Below are 23,335 nucleotides of genomic sequence, written 5' to 3'. Positions count from 1 at the left end.
CATTAAAGCAGATGATTAAACTGAGCAAAACAGACCCTGCCCTTAAGGGTTTATACTGTAGTGGATGAGATGGACAAGGCACTAATGCAATGATAGTAACATAGTGTGGCAAGCTGTATCAGGCAAGTGCAAGGTGCTTTGGGAACCCTACGGAGGGGCATATAATCTCTGAAGGAGTGAGGGACAGCTTCCTGAGGAAGAGTGGCATCTCATGTGAGACTTGAAGGGTGACTAGGTGGTGGCAGGTGAAATGTCAAAGTGAAGGAATGGGAACAGTGCATACACAAGCCTGGAATTTGGAGGTAAATAAGCAGGATACATTCGGGGGGATCTGCCCAACAGAGTAGTGTCCTCTTCTCTATCCTGGTGTGTGCTTGGATAGGTACTGCAAGCACCACCAGCCTTTAGGACCTCCTTTTTCTGCCCCTTCCAAGATTGAACAGCCTGTGGCATCCTTGAAGAAAGTCAGGACTTCATTCAGGCTGTGTAAAGTCTAGCTGCCCTAGAAGCTATTTGGTCTCTTTGCTCTAATCTGTTCTGACTTATTGTTTCTTGATTCAGTTTAAATTTTAGAAAGCAGTCTTAGAAGTTTTTGAAAGCTATAGCTTTTATCTTTTGCCCTTACCTATCCCCAGAACTCCACATTTGTATTTCTGTCAACTTGACATCTCCATGTAGATGTATACTGGGTACTCTTAGATACAACAAAACTCTTGATTCTCTCTCTTCCCCCAACCTGCCTTTTCCCCCCCAATCTTTGTAAAGGTACCATTATCCACCTAATTCTTTAAGCCAAAGTTTTGATTCTTCTTTTTCTTTTTATCGCAGTATCATTCATTAGCAAGGTCTGTTGACTGTGCTTCCTGTCCATTAATTTATCTTCAGTAGTATTCTTGCCCACACCACTGCTGTCTCTTTTTTGGACTACTGTAGTAACTTTCTGACTTGTACCCTGCTCCTGTCTTGCACATTCCTCAAAGCATTCTTTACACAGCGTGCAGTCAGCTTGGTTTTTTTCCAAGTTTCATCGTGTGTATCATTCCTTTGCTTAATAACGATTTCCTATCTTATGTAGGATAAAACCCAGATTCCTCGTTTTATTCAGTAGAATTATGATGTGAGTACTCATCATCAAACCTTACTTGATGCGTTAGTTATACCAGTTCTGTTTCTATTTGTCTTCCCTGTGCTTGCTCAGATTACATGCATCTCAGTCTCTGTGCATCTCTTCCTCAGTTTGTGTGTGTGTTCGTGTGTGTGTGTGTGTGTGTGTGTGTGTGTGTGTGTGTGTGTCTTTGAGTTATTTCCCCCATTGCCAAGGTTTGCTTTCTCTTTCCCTCTCTGTTTTGAATAATAGAAAGTTGAACATGATTTCATGAGTGGGGTCTTGTTACCCTGCCCTTATCTTTAAAAATAAATAAGCAAAATAATCTGTTACTCTCATAAGAGAAAAAGCCTAAAAGTTTATTGTTTTTTTTTTAAATGTGTGGGTCACTCTTGTTTTATATTCCTTCTGTGAGTCAGTGGTTGGCAAAAAGATGTCTGATCTTTCCACTTTAGGTGTCACTGTTGAAATATGAAGGATATATAGATCTGTGCTGTCCATATGGTAACTACTAGTCACATCTGACTATTTAAAGTAATTAAAATGAAATAAAATGAAAACTTCAGTTCCTCAGTAGTACTGGCTACATTTCAAGGGCTTCATAGCCACAGGTGACCAGTGGCTACTGTATTGGACAGCACACTAGAACATTTCCATCACTGCAGAGAGTTCTCTTGGATAGCACTGCCATACATACATGTAAAACTTGTGACTTTTGTACTCATTAATGAAAAAATTTTGTTTAAAACCCTTTTTTAAAAGTTCCTCCAACAACATTAAAAAAATTTAAAAAATTGTGAGAACTTATATCAACATACCACTGGTAACTGATCTTATCAAAGAGTGGGCACATGAAATGAAAATATGTTTTTACCAAGAACAGGATACTCATTGTTTATATTGGGTCATAGAGCAGTTGATGATATTTGTTTAAAAAGCTTAATGTGCTTTTCATTTTTATTTCAGATGATCCTGTACATGCAGCTCCAACCACTTCTACACGTGTGTTTTATATCAGCGTGGGGGTTTGCTGTGCAGTAATATTTCTTGTAGCAATAATATTAGCTGTTTTGCACCTTCATAGTATGAAAAGAATTGAACTGGATGACAGGTATTATATCTATATTGGGAAAGGAAAAAAATTAAAGCGGTTATTTGCATTTACATGGGAGCCCGCACACACCCGTGCATTGCGGTGCACAGGGGAGGGAGGGAGGATGATCAGGTCTTGCCAAAAGAGAAATTACTGTCTCTGTGATTACTGTCATTGTGTTTTTCTGAGTCTTTTTAAAACATTTTTTTGAAGACAGAAATTATAGTTTATTAGTTTGGTGGGTAAGAAGTGAGAATCACATTTTTGTTCCCATCCCCTTTAACGTGACTCAATTCCAGACTCCAGTACCTTTTTAAAATAGCCCTGTTTCTTCCTCCCAGTTCATCCCTCCATCATTATCCATCCATCCATCCATCCATCCTTCCATCCAGTAGACATTTATTGAGAACCTGCTGTGATTTAAACCATTGGTTCTCAACCTGGTTGCACATTATAGTCATGAGTAAGCTTTCAAAACATGGGTCCCACCTTCCAGAGATTCTGATGTAATTGGTCTGGGGTGGTGTTGGGGCATCACTATTTTTCTTAAAGCTTCCTGGATAGTTCTAATGTGTAGCCTTGGAGATATGCTAGGTGCTGGGAATATAAAAAAATTGATATACCTTATAGCTTCAAATATTCATCTTTGACATTAACCTATAATTATAAAAGTTTATAAATTTGATGATTATGATTTGTGTAGTATAGAGTGAGAATAGAGAAGGTGCTTGTCACAGCCTGGGTGGGTCAGAGATGACAGGGAGGACTTTATAGCCAGGATAGGGTGAGAGGTAAAGATGGAATGACAGGTTTATTTTCCCAGTACATAATTAATCATTTTCCTCCTCAGTGATTCCCACTTGGTGATTGAAAGATTTCCAGCTTCTTGACTTGGCTTTCAAAGCCCTCCTTTAGTGGAGAGCTATCTCCCATACTCGATGAACCTTTCTTTCTTTCTTACTGTACCCCTACTTATGCTGCAGTCTCATGATTATATGTTCCACACTTTGGCCTTATATATATAGGGCCTTTACCTGTACTTTAGGACTTTAGTTCATGTGTTCCTTTTGCCCACAGGGGTCCCTGCATTTTCCACCAGTCCAAACCTGTTCCTTCTTCAGCTTTCAACTCCCCATTGCCATTTCTTTCATGAAGTCTTTCCTAAGCCTCCCAACTGCCCTTCTGTTTCTCTCTCTCTCCTACCCTCGGCCTCCCCTTCTCCCTCTTTCCCTCTCTGTCTCTCTTTGGTAGCAGTTATTGTACTTTTTTCTCCTGTAATAATTTTTTGTGTACTTGTCTCTCCCCTTAGGCTGTAGGCTTTGTCCGATTAGGGAGCAGTATGTCTTACTCATTGCTGAATCCCCATGCCTACACAGTGTCATACACACAGTGGATAGGCGTATTTGTGGCATGAACAAAAACACAAGGGTACAGGGAACTGGTTGGATTTAGTACCTCTTAAGTACTCTCTGTCCCTCTGTTTTACTTTATCTGAGTAGAGAAGAAAGAGGAAGGTGGTAAGAATGAGAAGAGAAATACATGGGTGACATGTTTCAGGATAGGTTTCATGTATATGGTGGTGTTGAAGTTAGAATTGGGGTTTACAGAGGAAGAAATGGCATTTGGAAGCTTCTGAATGGGAAGTAAGGTAACAACATTTAGATAAAGAAGTCACTGAGGAGCATGACATTCTTCTTGAATGCTTACATGTGTGCTAGGGCTTTGAACGCACATTGGACAGAGTTGTGCAAAAACTGTCAAGGTACTATGGGGCATGTACCTCAGCCTGCTAAAATAATCAATTACCACTCATGCATTGGGTATTTCAGTTCTTTCCATTTTCAGGCATAGGTTCCCAGACATTGAATAAAAGCAACTTACATTATTGCTTGTTTTCAGAGTATAACCTAGTGGTTAAGACCATGGACTCTGGAGCCAAAGCATCTCTGAATTCTGGTTGTTCTACTTACTAGCTTTATGGCTAGTTAATGTACTCAACGTCTTTGTAGTCTTTTCAAGAATTCTGAGGTGGTACAAGAGTGCCACCTACTGTTCAGTTGCTGGAGAGAAACAACCCGTAAATAATCTTGAGTCTGGCCATTTAACCATCAGGGTATGTTGGTTGCAGGTATTATTTAAGTAGTAGTTTCACATATATTATATAACTGGAGCCTCTCAAAAATCCTGGGAGATAGGTTTTCTTAATCTCATTTAATGGGTAAGTAAATTGAGGTCCTTTATTTTCCCCTCTTTGGGGATGGTAATGTTTCTCTTCCCTCTTCTAGACTTCTAACAACATTGATTTTTAGTCTGATCTTTGAGTAGTACTTAAAACTCCAAAAACAGGTGCTGTGTGGTTACCCACTGAAAAGACAGAAATACATGCTTAAGAGGTATTAATTTGTAGTAATCTTGAGTACAGGGTTAGCAGTTACTTGAGCCTACCATCTCTGGATCTCCCATATTATTTAAAGAATGTGATATAATGGAATGCTTCAAGTACTAGAGAATTCTGAAAAGTTCCATAAATTCTAAAAAGGTGGGATTGAGGAAGAAGGAAAATGTATGTGATTCAGTAAACTTGAACCGGATATGATACTCCTTCCCAAGCCTTGAGCATGTTGGTATATTTGATTTACTTTGATATTCCTTATTTGATACAGGCCATTTGATTTGGGACCATTAGTGAAAGAGGTCTGTCATTCTACTCCTTTTTAAAAAAGCAATCTAATTGAATGGCATGGGCTCTCTTCCTAAGAGAAGACCCATAGGTCCCTAACATGTCTTTGTGTGAGGTTCAGGCTTGTTATCTATGGTGTCTGAGGACTAATACCTGCATTTCTGAATGACTGACAAGGTGAACCTGCTTGAGATGGTGGAGATAGAAAAGAAAAATAGCTCTTCATTATGAAATGAAAATTTCAACATGGAATGTTTGATGGACATTCATGCATTATTGTGATGGTCATCAGGATTTTAAGCTGGTTACAGTGCCTGCAGGCATTTTTATATGTATAGAAAAAGGAAATTTCTCATTGAAGCTGACTTACCAGTTACTTCTCTCAAAAATTGTTTGCAGCATCAGTGCCAGCAGTAGCTCCCAAGGGCTGTCTCAGCCATCTACCCAGACGACTCAATATCTGAGAGCCGACACACCCAACAATGCAACTCCTATCACCAGTAAGAGTTAATTTAATTCCAAAGATGATTTCCTGACGTTGTCTGTGGTCTGCCTGCCAGTGGCACCAGTGTGCTTAGTTATTTTTGGGGCATGTGTACCATTCTGTGTACATAGCATCTAACGTGCATAGAATTAGGCTTGATCCCCAACTTCTGCTTTCTAGAGTGAAACATTCTAAAATTAGAGTAGTAAAAATAATTTTAAAAAATTTAAGTTTATGCTAGAATTAATTTTGGGGAAGATTTCTATAGAAAGTCAGGAGGAATATTTTCAGGTAGTTAGATACACCAAGCCATTGAGCTGTATGAAAACAGAGTCTTAGATTTTAATGAATTGTTTGATAATCTTAAGGGCTGTGGACTTTACATTGTGTTTTTTTTTTAAGATTTTATTTATTTGAAAGAGAGAGCTCTCGGTGGGGAGGGAGGGGCAGAGGGGGCAGGAGAGGGACAAACAGACTCTGCCTCTGCACTGAGCATGGAGCCAATCCCAGGACCCCGAGATCATGATCTGAGCTGAAACCAAAAGTCCAACGCTTAACCAGCTGAGCCAGCCAGGCACATTGTTTTTTAATCACGATAGGAAGCTAGCTGCCATTAGAATTGAGAACATGGAATCTGATTTCCTTTCTCTTTAAACAGGATTTTGATGAAAGTTTTTATACTGTAACATATTGTTGTTGGGGAAAATAATCATTCTTAGAATATAATTTAGACGTAACGAGGAATCAGTCTCCACACAAATAAAAAACAGCATAATCATCAGGATAAACAGTAGACCAGAATCAGGGCTAAATTCAGTAGTGCTATTGATTAATTAGGTTCTTACAGGCCTGGTGTTGTCTTTCTTTCTTTTTTTTAAAGATTTATTTATTTATTTGTTTATTTGACACAGAGAGAGAGGGATAGTGAGAGAGCAAGCACAAGCAGGGGGAGTGGCAGGCAGGGAGAGGGAGAAGCAGGCTCCCTGCTGAGCAGGGAGCCCGATCTGGGGCTCGATCCCAGGACCCTGGGATCATGACCTGAGCCGAAGGCAGCCGCTTAACCGACTGAGCCATCCAGGCGCCCCTGTTGTGATCTTTCAATACTGTTTCCCGTTAAAAAGAACTAGGATTCTTTAGGAAAGTGGATGATTTCAGGACTAAGTCAGGAATGAACAAGATAAACCTGGGACATGTTGAGATGGGACGTTTGAGCATCAAAAAGAGTGACTGCGTTGACTTGAAACTGATTATGTAAAATCCATGAGTTTGTAATCGTTTTTGAAAAAGTTGATCATGATCATGAGAGGTAACTAAGGTACCAGTAATGCCTCATTCTGATGACTGGCTGTATGAACTGTATTTCATATCTCAGTGGTTTCAGAGTGACCAGGAAGTGCTAGTTGGTGAGGGAAAATGCTTCTTTACAGAAGAATCCTACCTAATAAATGTGGAAGGAGTGATAGAATTAGAAAATCATATTTGCAACCTCTGTTAAAATACTTGATTCAGGAAAAGATCATCAATGTTTAAAACCTTGTGAACAAAGGGAAATGGGATCATTTGAGGGATCAGACTGTCACAGCCTCACTCCACTATTGAAACTTTGCATTGCTAACAGTCGGACTAGATATTTTGTACTCCCACATGTGATATACCATCCATAGAGTATTTTTAATCTCCCTTCCCCACTCCAGGAGTTAGCCTGGACCTAATCACAGCTGTGGAACTGACTGGCAGTTTACAAGAAATACAGGGATAGAGGAACAAGTTAAATGATACTGGAAGAAGCCGATGCTGGATATTCTCTAGGATAACTGAGCTGGTTTCTTTAATAAGAGTGGCAAGAAAAAGAAGAGGAGAAAGAGGGAATGCTCAAGATTAAGTAAAATTTATAAGAAATCATGACAGTAGTTACCATCACTGCCAATGAAAGAATTATATGCCCTTTAGAAGATATGATGACAATTACAAAAGTAGTTCAAACTATCAGAAGAAACACGTCATTGCTTTTAATGTTTAGATGTCAAGCTTTGCTCAGTCAATTCTTGATTGTGACTATGACCTTGAAGAAGTAGAGATTCAATTATTATTATTATTATTTTTAAAGATTTTATTTGAAAGAGAGAGACACAGCGAGAGAGGGAACACAAGCAGGGGGGAGTGAGAGAGGGAGAAGCAGGCTTCCCATGGAGCAGGGAGCCCGATGTGGGGCTTGATCCCAGGACCCTGGGACCATGACCTGAGCTGAAGGCAGACGCTTAACAACTGAGCCACCCATGTGCCCCGAGATTCAATTATTATCTACTAAAAGGAAAATACTTTTTAAAAGTCAGTCAAAATTATTTATTAAAAATATTTTCAGTTACTATCTATAAGAAGTATTATTTTTACGGACATTAGCTTAAGGAGATAGATGGTTCATTTATTATGTATGGCAAAAACAAACACTTTTTAAAAATACAATGGAAATTCATTTGTGTATAAATAAAAAGAGACAAAAGAGAGGAGTAAAAAAATATTTGAAGACAGAATGGCCAAGAATTTTCCAAAATAACAAAACACAACAGACCACAGATCCGAGAAACTCCCAACAACTCCAGGTAGGATTAAACATATACAAATACAGACACACACCTGCGTATATCCTTTTCATACTGCTGATCAATGGAATCAGGTGTTGTCAGCTTAATCCGTTGGTCACAAAGCTCCCAAGCCTATCATCTAGATACTGTAGCAGCCATTGGTGATGGTCATCTAGGTCTGCTAACTCTTCAGGGAGTTTTCTTCACATATGTTTACTGAAGAGATATCTTAGAGATACCATTCCAGTTTTTACTTGCTGACGCTGAATCCTTCTTTGATTCTAACATTCTTTTCTTGGAATGAAAAGTTTAAGTTATGGCTAGATAATTTTGTTTTTGCTGCAATTGTAGTAAGAATAGGAAATATGGGAGCTGAAAAACAGATGTATTTCACAGTGATTTGACCAGGCTATATAAAATGAGATTGATTAAACTGATCAGATGTTTTGGTAGAAAAGATAGTTTTACAAACATCTGTTCATTTGAAAAGTTTTTTTGTTAGGAGACTATATTAGAAAATCTTTGGGGAAAAGTCCATAAAAGGGATTAAATTAAACACTATGAGTCAAAGCTTATTTCATTTGGCTGAAAGGCAGTTGAAGTGGTGGTAATGGTAATATTCATTTTAGTGTTTATTGTTTTAATTACTCATTTTAAGATTTTGGGGTAGGTGAAAGTTTTTCTTTAAAATTTAGTGTGGTCTTTATAAGTAATTTTCCCTGTTCATGTGTGTGCCTTTTTCCCTTTATGATTCTTACATTTATTTATTCCTGTGAGTTGAGTCCTGAGGTTTTGACTGAATTAGTTGACCCTGATGGTATAATAAGGGTATTTATATTTCTTGGTCTGGCTTTGTTGGCTCCTCAGGTTATCCTACATTGCGGATAGAGAAGAACGACCTGAGAAGTGTCACTCTTTTGGAGGCCAAAGCTAAGGTGAAGGATATAGCAATATCCAGGGAGAGGATAACTTTAAAAGATGTACTCCAAGAAGGTATTTATTATCTCAAAACCCGTTTCTCAAGGAAGATTTTAATGTTAGCACTTTAAATTTTTTTTATTTCAGATTTTAAGAATTTCATCTCTTTGTGTCTAAGGGTAGAAGTGCACAATTTATTTCCTTTATAAAACTGATTTTCATTTTCTCTTTCTTTAGATCTTTAATTTGCCTTAATACAGCTTTGGCATAATTCTTGATTTTCAAGTATATTAAAGCATATATTATATATTAGCGTTTGTTACCTTTAAATACATTTTCGTTCTTGTTTTAAAGATGATATCACAACCTAGCAATTCTATTTGCTGTGACAGATAGTATGGGGACTCTAGCAGACAGAGCAAGCATGGGCTTTGGAGTTACACCCAACTTCCAATCCCAGTCTCACAATTTTTTACCTGTGTGACCTTGGAGAAATCATTTAATGTCTTCCATGTCCAATTTCCTCTCCTATAAATTGAGACTATATTGTCTGTTGTTGAACCAGGTTGTGAAGATCAAATGAAATGATGTACATTAAGTGAACTAACACACAATAGATATTTTATAGATGTTATTACCCTTCCCTTCCTCACTTGTTGGTCCTTGTTTTCTTTCTTGAGTTTTAGGGTATTAATTGGGGAGATGGCTGACAGAAGAGTATAGAAATTAATAATAAAGTACTTCATTGAGCCGCTCAAGTTGTTAAAGAGAATTACCTTTCTCTTTCCACAATCCAGTTTGGAATGTTTTAAATATATATGAGTCATTCTGAATTCATCTCTTGGTTGAGATGGTTATAGGTCAATCACAGCTAAGAGAGAGGCTTGAACTGCCCCCAGTGACAAATAGTAATTAAAAGAAGCAAATTTGGGGGGTCTATTTTTGAATGCATGAGGGGGGTCCATTTTTCTCCTTTGTTATTCCGGAACTAAGCCTAGAAACTAACTCATAAATGCCTCTACTGATACCCAATTGCTGAGTTCCAGTATTCCTGGCTATAACATTAGTTTATTTTGGATAATTCAGAAAGAATTCTCATATACTTAGTTTAAATATGGCATTTCTAAAAGCACGTTAAAATAGTTCTTATTTACAAAGAATTTCTTTTAAAAAATTTATTTATTTATTAAGATTTTTTTTTTTATTGGAGAGAGAAGGAGAAAGCATGAGCAGGGGGAAGGGGCAGAGGGAGAGAAGCAGACTCCCTGCTGAGCAGGGAGCCCAATGCAGGGGATGATTAATGATCTCATTAATTATTATTTTTCCTTTAGGTACTTTTGGGCGTATTTTTCATGGGATTTTAGTAGATGAAAAAGATCCAAATAAAGAAAAACAAGCATTTGTAAAAACAGTTAAAGGTAGGATTTTTTTTCCATACTATTTCCAGAATGCTTTCCTAAGGTGGATCATGCCAATGAAATTTCGTCTCAAATTCTCAGTCTGTGCCTAACTTTTAGTCAGTCCATGTTAATTTAGCTGATATGGGACTAACTTTGAGGAAATTTGGGTTGTTCTCATAAGGTATAGAAAATAGAGTTCTAATAATTTAGGATGTTAAAACACTAGTTATTACCGAGGTTTGTAGTTAAACTACATCCATTTGACTTCATTGTTGCTGTATCTAATATTGTGTTTTTCCTAGGTAAAAATTTTGCTTTTTCCCTCTTAAAAACATTAGTTTTTCTTCCTTTCCTCTTTCCCACTCCCAATACTGCAGTCTATAAAGAATAAAAAATGACCTCCAGACTAAAAGTACCTTATGTGAATAGCCTTGTTCACTTTCCTCCCACTCCCCCTGCCTTTTTTCTGCTGTTATATATAATGCTGCAGAAAATATCCATGTGTGTATGTCTACTTTTTGGCTTAGTTTTATTGGTATAGCTGTAGTTGGCATTGCTGTCCCAAGAGATGTTTACATTTAAAATTTTGATAGATACTGTCTGATTGTTTTGCTAAAGGGTAGCACTACTTTATGTTATCATGAACAGAATACCTATATTCACATAATCGCCTTTTGGAGAAATTTGATGCTTAATTTTTCACCTTATAATTGATATTTATAAAAGTTTAAATCTTAGCTAAATCTGTTTGCTCATTTTAAGAGGAAGAAAAATGTGGTAATTTACAAGGTGCCTCATGTCTGACAGTGTCTGATATAGACTGAGATGACAGGATGTTAATTTTGAAAAAAACAAATTTAGCATTTTGATGTAGAAATAGAGGGGAAAATTAAATTCAGTTTTATATGTAGGAGGTGACAATTTTATGAAATTCTCAGTTAGTTTATAAGAACGTATGTTTTTAAATCTTAAATGAATTCATGTAAAGTATGAAGGGTTTATGTTTATTGTTTCTAAAAAGCTGTACTAACCTAACAGAAAAATGTGGAATTTGATTTCTTTTAATTTAGCAAAATTGCTTGCTTGAGGATTCTGCAAAAACATACACACACAGACACTAAACCACTAAACCACCACACAGACCACTAAACAAGTGTTTTAACTTACTATACTGTTCAGTATATATTTTATCTACCTACTTCTCCTAGCTCCAAATCACTTTTAAAGGGTAATATTTAGGTTAGGTCCATTAGATTTCCTGACTAATTTTGAAGGATATTTTACATATTACTCTTTGTAAATGTAAAATTTGAACCCTAAGTTTAATAACTGTTGACTTTTGTCATATTTCCCCCATTTTTAAGGAAATATTTCTCTAATTTTAATATTTCTTCTGGGGTTTATACATAATCTGTGGGCAGTTTACAACTGGGCTGTTACTAATTTGTTCTGAATGAATCTTGAATTAGCAGAAGAGCTTTCTAATCAGAATTGGATTGAGTGAGGGTTGGAAGGGGGGAAAAAAGGAAATAATAGTGATAAGAAAATACAATGCGGATACTGGGACTGTTTCACAAGATAAGATTTCTCTTTCCGATACACTTGAAACTGTAGTCACTTGGTTGTTTCTACGCCTTACCACTGTAATTATAATGTTCCTTCTGAGCTAGCGGGAAATAAGAGAAAGCACAGTGAGTCCTTAGCCAAGATGTGGTCATGCTTTGCATGAGAAACAAAGAGGAAGTGCATTGACCACAGTCCTTGCCTCAAAATTATTAGATAACTCCACATGATTGGTTATCTCTGAGATTTACTCTTTTGGAATGTTATTATTTTTTTTTTAAGAATTTGGGTTTTATTTTTATTTTTTTTAAAGATTCTATTTATTTGAGAGAGAGAGAATGAGAGACAGAGAGCACAAGAGGGAAGAGGGTCAGAGGGAGAAGCAGACTCCCCGCTGAGCAGGGAGCCCGATATGGGACTCGATCCCGGGACTCCAGGATCATGACCTGAGCCGAAGGCAGTCGCTTAACCAACTGAGCCACCCAGGCGCCCTGGAATGTTATTATTTTTTTAATTGAAGCTGTGTAGAGCTGATCAAGTTCTTTCACAAATCTGTATGCTTTGTTACATGCCACACAATTAGAAGTGCAGCTTAAAATGCAAGAAGAAAGTTTTCAAAAGATTATTGCCCTTTGCCTTTAGGCATAAGCAAGAAATTGCAGTTTGACTTCTTAAAAAATTCATAAATTTGCACAGAGGCTTAATGGACAGTCTAATATAAATTTACAGAGATTAAAATTAGGAATCTGAATTTCACACAGTGAATATTGTAAAATTGAATTCCATAGAATTAATTAATTTGAGGTTATTGGCCTTAGGGTCTTATTTTATAGCTGCTAATATTTTGCAGTTTTGAAATAAGTTTTTTTATTGTTTTGTTTTTTCTTGTAATATTTTAGAATGTAAGTATTTGAGTATTTTTTTTTTCAAATGTATACATCTTAAAATAGACTTTTCAGTATTTAAAATTAAAAGACTTGGACTAGACTGGGAAAGGAATCCAGGAAAATGATTTTTTCTTACTAAATGGATAAAATTATTTTTTCCCAAACTCAAAGTGTTCTTAGATCATCATCCAGTCCAAGTGTCCCTTGCTTAATAGAGTATGCTTATTAAAATTAAGAATTTGAAAAAATTATGCATAAAATGACATGCCCTGAAAATTTAACTTTTACTTGGTTCTTAATACCCTTGACAGGAAAGTAAACAATTACTAACTGGGTGCAGACCTCCAGCTATTACTATTGCAATCTGAAAAAGACCCTACTGGTCCCCAAATCATCTGGCCATAATTTATTTTTTTATTTTTAAGATTTTATTTATTTATTTGATACAGAGAGACACAGTGAGAGAGGGAACACAAGCAGGGGGAGTGGGAGAGGGAGAAGCAGGCTTCCTGCTGAGCGGGGAGCCCAATGCAGGGTTCGATCCCAGGACCCTGAGATCATGACCTGAGCCAAAGGCAGATGCTTAACAACTGAGCTACCCAGGTGCCCCATGGCCATAATGTAATTAAAATTTATTTAGACTACAGAAAGAGAAATAAAGGCACATTCTGCCATTCCTAGATGATCCTAAATTTTGAGCAGTTTTTAGACAACTAGAGTTTATTCTAGCAGACATTGGTGTGAAGCACCTTTTCCAAAGAAGTACCAAGTGTTTCAAGTTCTTGGCTTTTTGTCCACCCATCTTACATTCCTACAAAGGTTTTAAACTAAATGAAGCTGTCTGGAAAAGTGGACACAACTAGCCAAGTGTGGAAGAGAGAGTGATTCTGGTTAGTTTTAGAAGAAAATGAAATTTGTGATTTCTTAGCTTTGATAGCTCTACTTTTAAGGAGCAAATGTGACAGACTCGTAGTGCCTGACTTCAGTGTTCTGGATTTTACTCTTGGTTCAGTATTTTACTAGGTAGAGCTGGGATGTGGATCTTAGCTCTGCCACTCTTTCTCTCTTTTTCTCTCTCTTGTTGCATTGATCAGAAGCTTTATAAATTATTACTACGATTTTTACTGTTGATATACAAATTAGTCTTTTTCTTCATATAGATCAAGCTTCTGAAATTCAGGTGACAATGATGCTCACTGAAAGTTGTAAGCTACGAGGTCTTCATCACAGGTGAGAGAAGAAACCACCCAGCGCTTAAGTGTTAATAAGCATGGTAACATTGTATGCTACATTTTTATTTTAATAATGTTGTGATATGTTCTGAATTGAAAGCTTTTTGGAATAGCTTTTTTTTTTTTTAGAATATTAAAGAGAAATGCATGCCTAGTGCACAAAATTTAAAAATGCAGTGAAGTATAAAGAAGAAAATAAAGCAGAGTATGTAAGTCCACATCTGGATAAACATAGCTAAGCTTTCAAGAGAGTTTTTACAAATTTGTATGCGTATTTTCCTTTGAAAAATAGGATAGTGATATATACTAAAAAATACCTGCTCTGAAATTTTTTTAACAAAGAATACCAAAGACAAGCATAATTAACACCAATAATCGCATCTCCTAAATTCAGCGATAGTGAACCTTTTGCCTTTTTTGTTTGGTGTTTGTGTATATGTCTATTATCTATCCAGATGATACATAGATACTTACGAGTGTAGAAATATTTTAAAGTAAAATGGATATCTCAACACTTTCAATTCATTTCCAACATGCAATTCCACAGCCCCCATGACGATGTTTTCTTAAATAATCATAACACCATTATTATCTTTAATAAGGTTAATAGGCTTTTTGATATAACTAAACAATGTACCTAACTCTTCATAGAAGTAACTATGAATTCATGTCCACATTTAGAAAAGATATGTAGCAGCTGATTGAATGGGTGTACTATGTTTTGTATTTAACTAGTGTCTTGTTAGGTCATAGTATAATTTAAAAAAAATACTTGTAGTTCTATATAAAGAACTTTTTTTAAAAAAAGCTTGATTATAAGTCCTCTTCACAGAGCTATAACGAAAGCTTCTACCTTCTGAGACAAAAAGGGCTTAAATATAGTATTGCACTGGGCAGCAGTATCAGTAATGGGGCAAGGTCTTCATTTTTTTTTTTTTTAAACAGCTTGTAAAGTCAGTTTCGTTTGTATGCCTATTGCAGATTTGATTGCGTATATTTACAAAAATGGGACAGTGACCATCCCTGTTGGAAGATATTTATGGACTTCTGGGGGAAAAAAACACATGAAAAAGTGATGCATGCAAAAGGCGGCATGCATTTTAATTTCTGGGTACTTTGAGCAGTTACTTGGGTTCTGCCAAAAAAATAGGATGACTATGCAGAGTTCTATTTTTGAATGTCATTTATACTTTTGTTCATATTTGAAAGAATTTGAGAACCTAAAAAGGCAGCAGTTGTAAAATCAATAAAATGGTAATGAAAATCAAACTGAGTTTTATGGCATTGTGATGGTGGAAGAGAAAACAAGCCAACAATGAAGATACAAATATTTTTGCTGTGATTGAACATAAAACATCTCTTAGCTTCTGGGCAGCCAGGCTTGAGGAACCATTAACAGTTGATAAATCTCAGTATTAGAAGAGAGACAAACATAAATATTCCTTGGGGGAGGAAGAAAGGTTTTCTAGTTTCAGATTCTGAGGCAGCTGCCTCATCAAGCTTATCATCTACTTGGGGCATTGATTAATATAACTGAACAGATAAACTTTATAGTTTCACTGAGTATAAAAAATCCCAGGGACCTTTGAAAAAAATTGAACACACAGTAGTGAGGGACGGAAGATGTCCCATTGAAGGGTTAAAGTCAAGTGGTTGAAGAAAGTCATCTTCCATTGGCCTGATTCAGTCCAAGTGTAGAACTTACTTAGAGAGGAATGGATGGCTGACTCATTCCTGAGACTGTATTTTCTAAAAAACACATTTTGTTTCCTCTGAGTAACGAGTAATGGTCATTTGGAAATGTACTTCTTGGCAAGTATTGGAAATGCTTGATGTTCTCTTATGCTGACACTAGGGGGAAGGGTCAAAAGTGTTTAATACTAGTATGTAATGTTAATCTAGTATTTCGGTACCTACCTGGTATTCTTACCCTGGTAGAAGGTCTGCGTCACTTCAGCACAGAAGTGGGAGACTGGACAAATCCAGACAAAGCCAGGATTTTCCTAAGAAGCAGTTTTATATCCACTGTAGCCCAAAGATTGGCTGAAAAAATGTTCAGGAACAAGTATTTGGAGCATTTTTCATGTGGCCTTTCAGCTGTAGGGTTTTCCAGCAAGCATCCTGTCAGGATGAATTAGCAGCCCCAAGACACCCTTAGGTGATGGAATTCCACATGCTAAATGGGGCTGATACTGGACATTCAGTGATTGGGGAAAGTCTAGAAGCAGATTGTGTAGCTTAGTCATAGTTAATTGTTCTTCCTGGCTATACAGTAATACCAGGACTCCTAGGTTTTTTGTTTTTAGTTTTTTTAAGTAGGAGCCACACCCAGTGTGGAGCCCAATGCAGGGCTTGACCCTGAGATCAAGACATGAGCTGAAATCAACTGTTGGATGCTTAACTGACTGAGCCACTCAGGAGCCCAGGACTCCTAATTTTTAATGAGCAAAACATATTATCAATATGTAGAAAGTACATTATTGTTCTTTCCACTCATTGTTGCAGTTTGTTTCACTTTTAAGGGGACTAGGGCCTACCATGCTTTTCTTTTCGACCCCTGGTGTCATGGCTGTGTCTATGCATTTATTTGTTCATTCGCTTATTCTTTTTTTTAAGATTTTATTTATTTATTTGACAGCGAGCAAGAGCAGGAACACAAGCAGGGGGAGTGGGAGAGAGAGAAGCAGGCTTCCCGCCGAGCAGGGAGCCCGATGTGGGGCTCGACCCCAGGACCCTGGGATCATGACCTGAGCCAAAAGCAGACGCTTAACGACTAAGCCACCCAGGCGCCCCTCATTCGCTTATTCTAATTTATGAAGTGCCTGTTTTGCACTTGCAACTCTCCTAGGCCTGAGGGATAAAAATGAACTTAATGAGCTTCAATGTTCATATTACAGAGCTTATCAAGCAAACGAAATACACTCAGTAAGAAATGATGCCTTGTTTCCGAATTTAACTTTTTAGAACTGGTTGTGGTGTATAATTCCACATGCAAAACATGTTTACTTCGTGTTTTAACATTCCACGAGTAAGAATTGTAAAGCGTTGACATATTTTAAAGCATTTTGAAAGTCTTTTTATTCCTTTTTCCACTGGAATTTGTGAGAATAATTTTTACTGTAAGTTAAAATAGCTGTAGAAATAAAGTTTATTTTAGTTATAGCTTACTTTAACGACATCAGAAGTGCTTCATAACAGAGTACTCTTGAGTTATTTCTACTTGTAGTTTGGCTCTCCACTGGCCCAAACTGCCTGATGGCGACCTTCTTAACCCTGAGTGCCTCCCAGCTCTCCCTCTGCAAGCACACTGGGCAAGACTGAGAACTAGATGCAGTTCTTGTCTCATGTCCCCACAAAACTTTCCCTTCCTCTGCCTTGTTCTTGTCTACAGCACCAGTTTCTGCTCTCATCCATTCTTCATCTAGGTCCCAGATCTCCCTCTTTATCCTCCTTTCCTTTATAAAATGGACAGAATGAAGACCAGCCATTTTGTACTTTAAGACATCTTCATGCAGCTTGTTACCTCTTCTGGAGGGCTTTTAATGATTTGATCTCAAAAAGCACTAAAATACCTTTAACTCTGCTCGGTGGATTTCAGACATGAGAGGAGCAGAGGAGTAATTTTGGGGAGGGGGGTTTGAGAGATCGGGTAACTCTCACATTACTTCTAAAATCATGGTGTGCTCAGTTAAACCTGAATGCCGACCTGCTGTAGTCATTTCAGTGTGCATGCGACTTGTGTGAAGAGAGGCTCTGTCACTTCCCTTGTATTCTTTCTTGCTCTCCTGGGAGGGCATATCCAATGGTCCAGGGGAAAGCACAAGGGTTTCTGGAATCAGATGAAGCTTTGAATTTTTTTCTCCATGCACTTGTTTGTCCTTGGCAGATTATCTAACCTCTCTCTGTATGGGTTTCCTCACAAAGTGGGACTAATCATCACTGGCACTGTTAGACTGTAATGCAAGCAGAAGCTGTACTTAGAGGGGTTACCTTGTGCAAGTTTACTCATCTCTGAGTCCTCATTTTCCGCTCCTTGGGGTTAGTGCTTTCCCTTTTAGTAACTCCTGTGCAGCATGAAGGGAGCCCATAGCTTTTACTTGGGCACTGTTGGGCCAGAATTGTGTGACTGTGGTTTAAAAGAGACACATGCTCAGTTGAGACAATTTAGAAAATCCAGAAAAGGCAAGGTAGCAAGCAAGGTAGAAATGATCTAAAGCCCTGCAACTCAAAAGACAAAACTTTTAATTCTTGTCATATTTTTGTGCAGAGTTTTATTAGTTTTTCTCCATGTTTGGAATTATCCTGCAAACATATGTGAATTTTGTATCTTGCTTTCCTATAAGATAAACATTTACTCTTCTTAACATCTTTTTGTGACCATTTAATTGTTATATACTGTCCTATGATTTGGGTGTACTCTTGCCTTACATTTGCACGTTGAAGTCGTTTGCAACTTTTTGCTATTAATATTGCATTAACTGTCCTTGTTCATGTAGCTTTTTAATGTTTAATATTATTTCCTTATTAAATATCCTTAGGCAAAAATTTGCTAAGTTAAGGAATAGGAATGTTTTTCAGGCTATGTTACTTGTGTTGTCTTATTAAATGCTTATTTTCTGTAGCACAGAATACAGAGCATTGGGTGTAAAAATAAGAGTTCATGTTAGTTTTTGTGTTCTAGAAATTTTCAGCATAGTGGGGAAAATGAGGTAATTATGTATGAAGTTACATAACCTTGGAGAGAATTAAATTATTTCCAGATACCAGTGGGAAGAGGTGTCATTAGGCAAAAGGATGAAAGTATTTGTGTGCCATGGAAATTTAAAGAGAAACAAGAATGTTACTACATGCTTTGGCTTTATTCATAACAGCATTTTATGGTTGATGTGATGCCATGTTAGAGGTATGGAAACTAAGGCCAGGAGATATGGTATCTATAAATGGTAAATACAGGATTTAGAAATCAGATTCTAAGTCCCATGTGACCAGTTAAGGATATCTTGGCTGTTGTGGCAGTTGCAGCCTCTTTGAGGTCTTCTTGATAATCATATTCTGGTCCATAGTCTGCATGGGGTCTTTATTTTTCTTCTTTAATGTGTTGATGGACTTAAGGGTATGTTATAATACACTCATAACGCGTCAAGTCATTTTAAACGTCTCTGATTACCCTTTAAGAGTAAAGATTTAGTGTGGCTAGAGTGTGTCTTCAGAGAATCCAGTCCACAGGAAACAACTTCGAGTTTACAGCTTTTCCCTACCAAGAAAGTGCATATGTGGAAAACACTGAAGTCTAGTTTCAAAGGGCATTTGTTAATTTTATTGCATTTTTAAAGGTAATCGTGTTTTTAAGTATGTTTGAGATTTTCTTGTTTTGTTTTAGGTTATCTTTATTACTTTTTATTAAAAATAAGCCTTTGAGGTTTTAGATTTCACTTGTCTTTTTCCTGATTTCTTATTATTTTGTAGAAACCTTCTTCCTATTACGCATGTGTGTATAGAAGAAGGAGAAAAACCCATGGTGATACTGCCTTACATGAATTGGGGGAACCTTAAATTGTTTTTACGGCAGTGCAAATTAGTAGAGGCCAATAATCCACAGGTGAGAAAAATTTGCCCAGATATCAGTTATTTACCAGGAACTTCTGATAGTATTTTTGAAAGTAGATGTTAACCTTCTTATATATAAACTGTGTAAAAGCCTGCAAAAAGAAACTGAAAATGAGCCAGAAGATAATTATAACCTGTTGATTTAGAGGAAGATGGTTTGTGATTCCTGTCTTGAAGGTTGCACTTTACTGATGCTGAAGTTTTTCCTTTTTCTCCATTGTGTGTTTATTTATAATCACCTCAACTCTTAACACCATCTCCATCATTTTCCTGATAACTCTTTGAAGGCACTGGTACTAGATCTCCATTCTAGGAATGGAAACACACTTGACTGAGTCATTTGGTCCATATTGTACCAAAAGCTGGTGGTGACTGGAAGTCTGGATTATGGAGATAATTGGATCTATTTTTAATATGCTTGGCTATAAGATGTCAGTCATCTAAGAGTTTCCTTCTCTTCACTGCTTGTGCCCATAGCTATGAAGCATTTGGCTACGTTCCAGATGCATGATGGTAGTTGTCGTAAAGCCTAGCTGTTGTTTTGTTGCCTATTGTAACTTGTAGCCACATTAAGTTTGTTTTAGGGTTTATAATAATGTATGTACTACGGTTATCAGGAGAAAGTGGATTCAAAGGCTGCACTGAGTATTTGACTTAATACGTAAATTGACAGGATTAAAGCCAGGGTTCCAACAAGTTGTTGCAGGCTGTAGCCCATCAGCATCACGTGAGGAAGAATTTCATTCCTCAGCCCACAAGACTGGCATCCTGGCTCTAAGAGGAGCACATCAGTAGTGAGAGCTGTAGACTTCTGTTAGCTAGAAAATGGTCCCCAGAGATCATCTAATAAAAACTATGAGTTCTAAAGAAGAGAACAGGTTATTGAGTAAAAAGCACTGGACATTTTACCTTGAGAGTCTGGCAGTCATGGGACAGATAATTATTGAGTAGCTCCTATATGTGCTGGATGTTGGGGAGCTATACCTGACAGAGAGAGAGGCGGTAAAGTAAATGGTAAGTTACATTACAGAATGGTAAGGCTGTAGTAGATATAAATATTAGGGAGCTATGGGAACATATTCTTGGCCAAGAAGTAGCTTTTTAAAACTCCATATGTAGGTGTAAAGAAGTATTTTGGGATGGAGTAGGACTGTGGAATAAAATAAGCAGCTGACTGCCATCATTATTTTTGTGCTAACTGCAAACGTCATTTTTTTTTTTTTTTTCTAACCACAGGCAATTTCTCAACAAGACCTGGTACACATGGCTATTCAGATTGCCTGTGGAATGAGCTATCTGGCCAGAAGGGAAGTTATCCACAAAGACCTGGCTGCTAGGAACTGTGTGTAGGTGCCATGAGCTCACCATGTCATTTCAGTGGACTGGGGGCTCTCCCCAGGAGTCACAGTGGGCATCGTATGGTATTGAAGAGTAACTGTGATCCATATGTTTTAAATACGCCGATTGTATTTGATGTTCATGTCTCTACTTTTCAGCATTGATGACACACTCCAAGTTAAGATCACAGACAATGCCCTCTCCAGAGACTTGTTCCCCATGGACTATCACTGTCTGGGGGACAACGAAAACAGGCCAGTTCGGTGGATGGCTCTGGAAAGTCTGGTTAATAATGAGTTCTCCAGTGCTAGTGATGTGGTAAGTTCTGGGATTCCCGGATATCAGCAGGCTTTATGTTTTAATTTTTTTTTCTGTTTTTTTAAATCTAGTAATTGTTCCCTGAAATGTTTCAATGAGAGAGCAAGCGTAGTAAGCTCCATTCAGTTTCTGGAAAGAAGCTGTGACCCAAACCATGATCTGTTACTGTGCGTAATCACATTTCATCCTCAGAGTAGCCCTGTGAGGGGGCTGTTAACACTATGAAGTAGCTGGACACTAATATCCCAATTTTAAAGGTGGATATCAAGCCTTAGAGAGGTTTCCATAGCTGATTATTTTTCTTTTCTTATTTAAGTCTCAGAATGACCAACTGGTTGCCAGATCATAAAGATTTATTGTTTTCTTCTTTTCAAACAGCCTCTTCCAACATTATGATCTGTGTAATTTATAATTCCCCAGATGTCACTCTCTTCCCTTTTGTTGGTTTCTGAGTAGTTCTGCCCACCAGAGCAGATCATAGAGTGGGATCCTTTATACTTAGTGATGAATAGTTTCAGAAGCTATGTTTACTTGTGGGTATTTTGCAGATATTTTAAGTTGCTCTCATTTTTTATTTATTTATTTTTGATTATTCATTTATTTATTTATTTGACAGAGAGAGAGCACAAGCAGGTGGAGTAGGAGGCAGAGGGAGAGGGAGAAGCAGGCTCCCTGCTGAGCAAGGAGCCCGATGCCGGGCTTGATCCCGGGACTCCGGGATCATAACCCGAGCCGAAGGCAGACACTTAACTAACAGCCACCCAGGCACCCCTTAAGTTGCTTTTAATTTCTCACTTTTTAGTCTGATTTGAAAGATGGATTTATTTTCCTGTCTCTTGCTTATTGCAGTTTATTATTGTAGCTGAATAGCTAGAGATTAGGTGAAACTTCTGCTTATAAGGTCCCACTCTATGACCACTCAACAATGTTAGTGTTACATATAAAATCGTATAGATTGTTTGCTTCAAAGTTTCAGTTGTAAAAATCGGGCTTACTATATTATTGTATCTTGTGTCTCATCAATATGCTTTATTTATAGTATAGGGTTACCCTTTTACTTCCAAGTTTGTATGCTTTAAGGATTACTCTTAATATTACTCATTTCCCCAGTGTATTAGTGTCCTCTGGATGCTGTAGCAAATTATTGCAACTTTGGTGGTAAAACAACAGAGATTTATTCTCACAATTGAGTTCTGGAGGTCAAATGTCTGATATCAGGGTGTAGGCAGGGCCATGCTCCCTCCAGAGGTCCTAAGGGGGAAACCTTCCTTGCTTCTTCCGGCTTCGGGTGGCTGTTAGCATCCTTCATGGCTGCATCTCTCTGCTTCATGTTCGCATCACCTTCTTCTCTGTGTATGTCTGTTTCTTAAACTCCTGCCTCTCCCTTATGAAGATAAGTGTGATTGCATTTAGGACCCACCTATATAATGTAGGATAAGCTTTTTTGAGAGGAGGAAAGGGTTGCATTTTGTTTTTGATTTTGAGTTTTCTCATATAATATGAAAAAAGAAAGCAGAGTTTGATTTTAGGCTACCACACAGCTGCTGTACTGAATATCATTAAGGACCAATTTTACTCTTATTGATATGATACTAGTTTTGGGCGTTGCCAGATCTTTTTTTAGAAGTTCTGAATTATAGCTGGAATTCTTTGCCAGCTTCTATATTAAGCAAAGCTGTTTTCACGGGGGTACAAATGAGTTTAAAATTTGGTTTTAGCACACAGCTTTCAAACATAGTATCAGTTAAACTAGAACTATATGGTTTTCAAATCTACCCCTTTAGTAGAAAGGCTACATCTGAATGTTTTTGAATGCAGAAAAGTAAAAGAAACTTTGTTCGGTATTTTTTTTTTAATCTTACTCCCATTATTGATTTAAAATATTAAGTCACTCATCTCTTTGGGATCTTTATATTTTTTTCAGTGGTTGATTTTTGAAATTTATGATTTTGTTACTCATTGAAATATAGCATAATTGCCTTAGCAGAAATGAAGGGGCAATTGTGTTGAACCCAAAACTAGTCTAATGGGCGGGAAATAGATGTTTCTTAAATGACAAGTATGCCATGTAACTTCAGAAGATTGGGGATTGTTTGATTATTCTCAGAAAAAATGATTATTCTCTTAG

General features: G+C 37.3%; 1 protein-coding gene across 5 annotated transcripts in view; it reads left to right on the top strand.

Moving 5' to 3' along the window:
• The window catches only part of RYK (receptor like tyrosine kinase), a 94,971-nt gene that overhangs the window by 51,733 nt on the left and 19,903 nt on the right, over positions 1-23,335 (top strand). For 4 of the 5 annotated variants that reach the window (XM_027582785.1, XM_027582789.1, XM_027582788.1 and 1 more), the window contains 8 exons: positions 2,072-2,216; positions 5,278-5,378; positions 8,803-8,937; positions 10,194-10,280; positions 13,873-13,942; positions 19,411-19,543; positions 20,788-20,897; positions 21,048-21,207. In XM_027582785.1, the coding sequence (XP_027438586.1) occupies positions 2,072-2,216; positions 5,278-5,378; positions 8,803-8,937; positions 10,194-10,280; positions 13,873-13,942; positions 19,411-19,543; positions 20,788-20,897; positions 21,048-21,207 (941 nt within the window). The remainder of the gene's footprint in view (positions 1-2,071; positions 2,217-5,277; positions 5,379-8,802; positions 8,938-10,193; positions 10,281-13,872; positions 13,943-19,410; positions 19,544-20,787; positions 20,898-21,047; positions 21,208-23,335) is intronic. The other variant, XM_027582786.1, reaches the window with a different exon arrangement.

The sequence above is a fragment of the Zalophus californianus genome, chromosome 1, assembly GCF_009762305.2.
Source record: "Zalophus californianus isolate mZalCal1 chromosome 1, mZalCal1.pri.v2, whole genome shotgun sequence".
In the NCBI taxonomy this organism is placed as follows: Eukaryota; Metazoa; Chordata; class Mammalia; order Carnivora; family Otariidae; genus Zalophus; species Zalophus californianus.
Note: the sequence above shows the minus strand (reverse complement) of the source record. Positions and strands in the feature narration are given on the sequence as shown.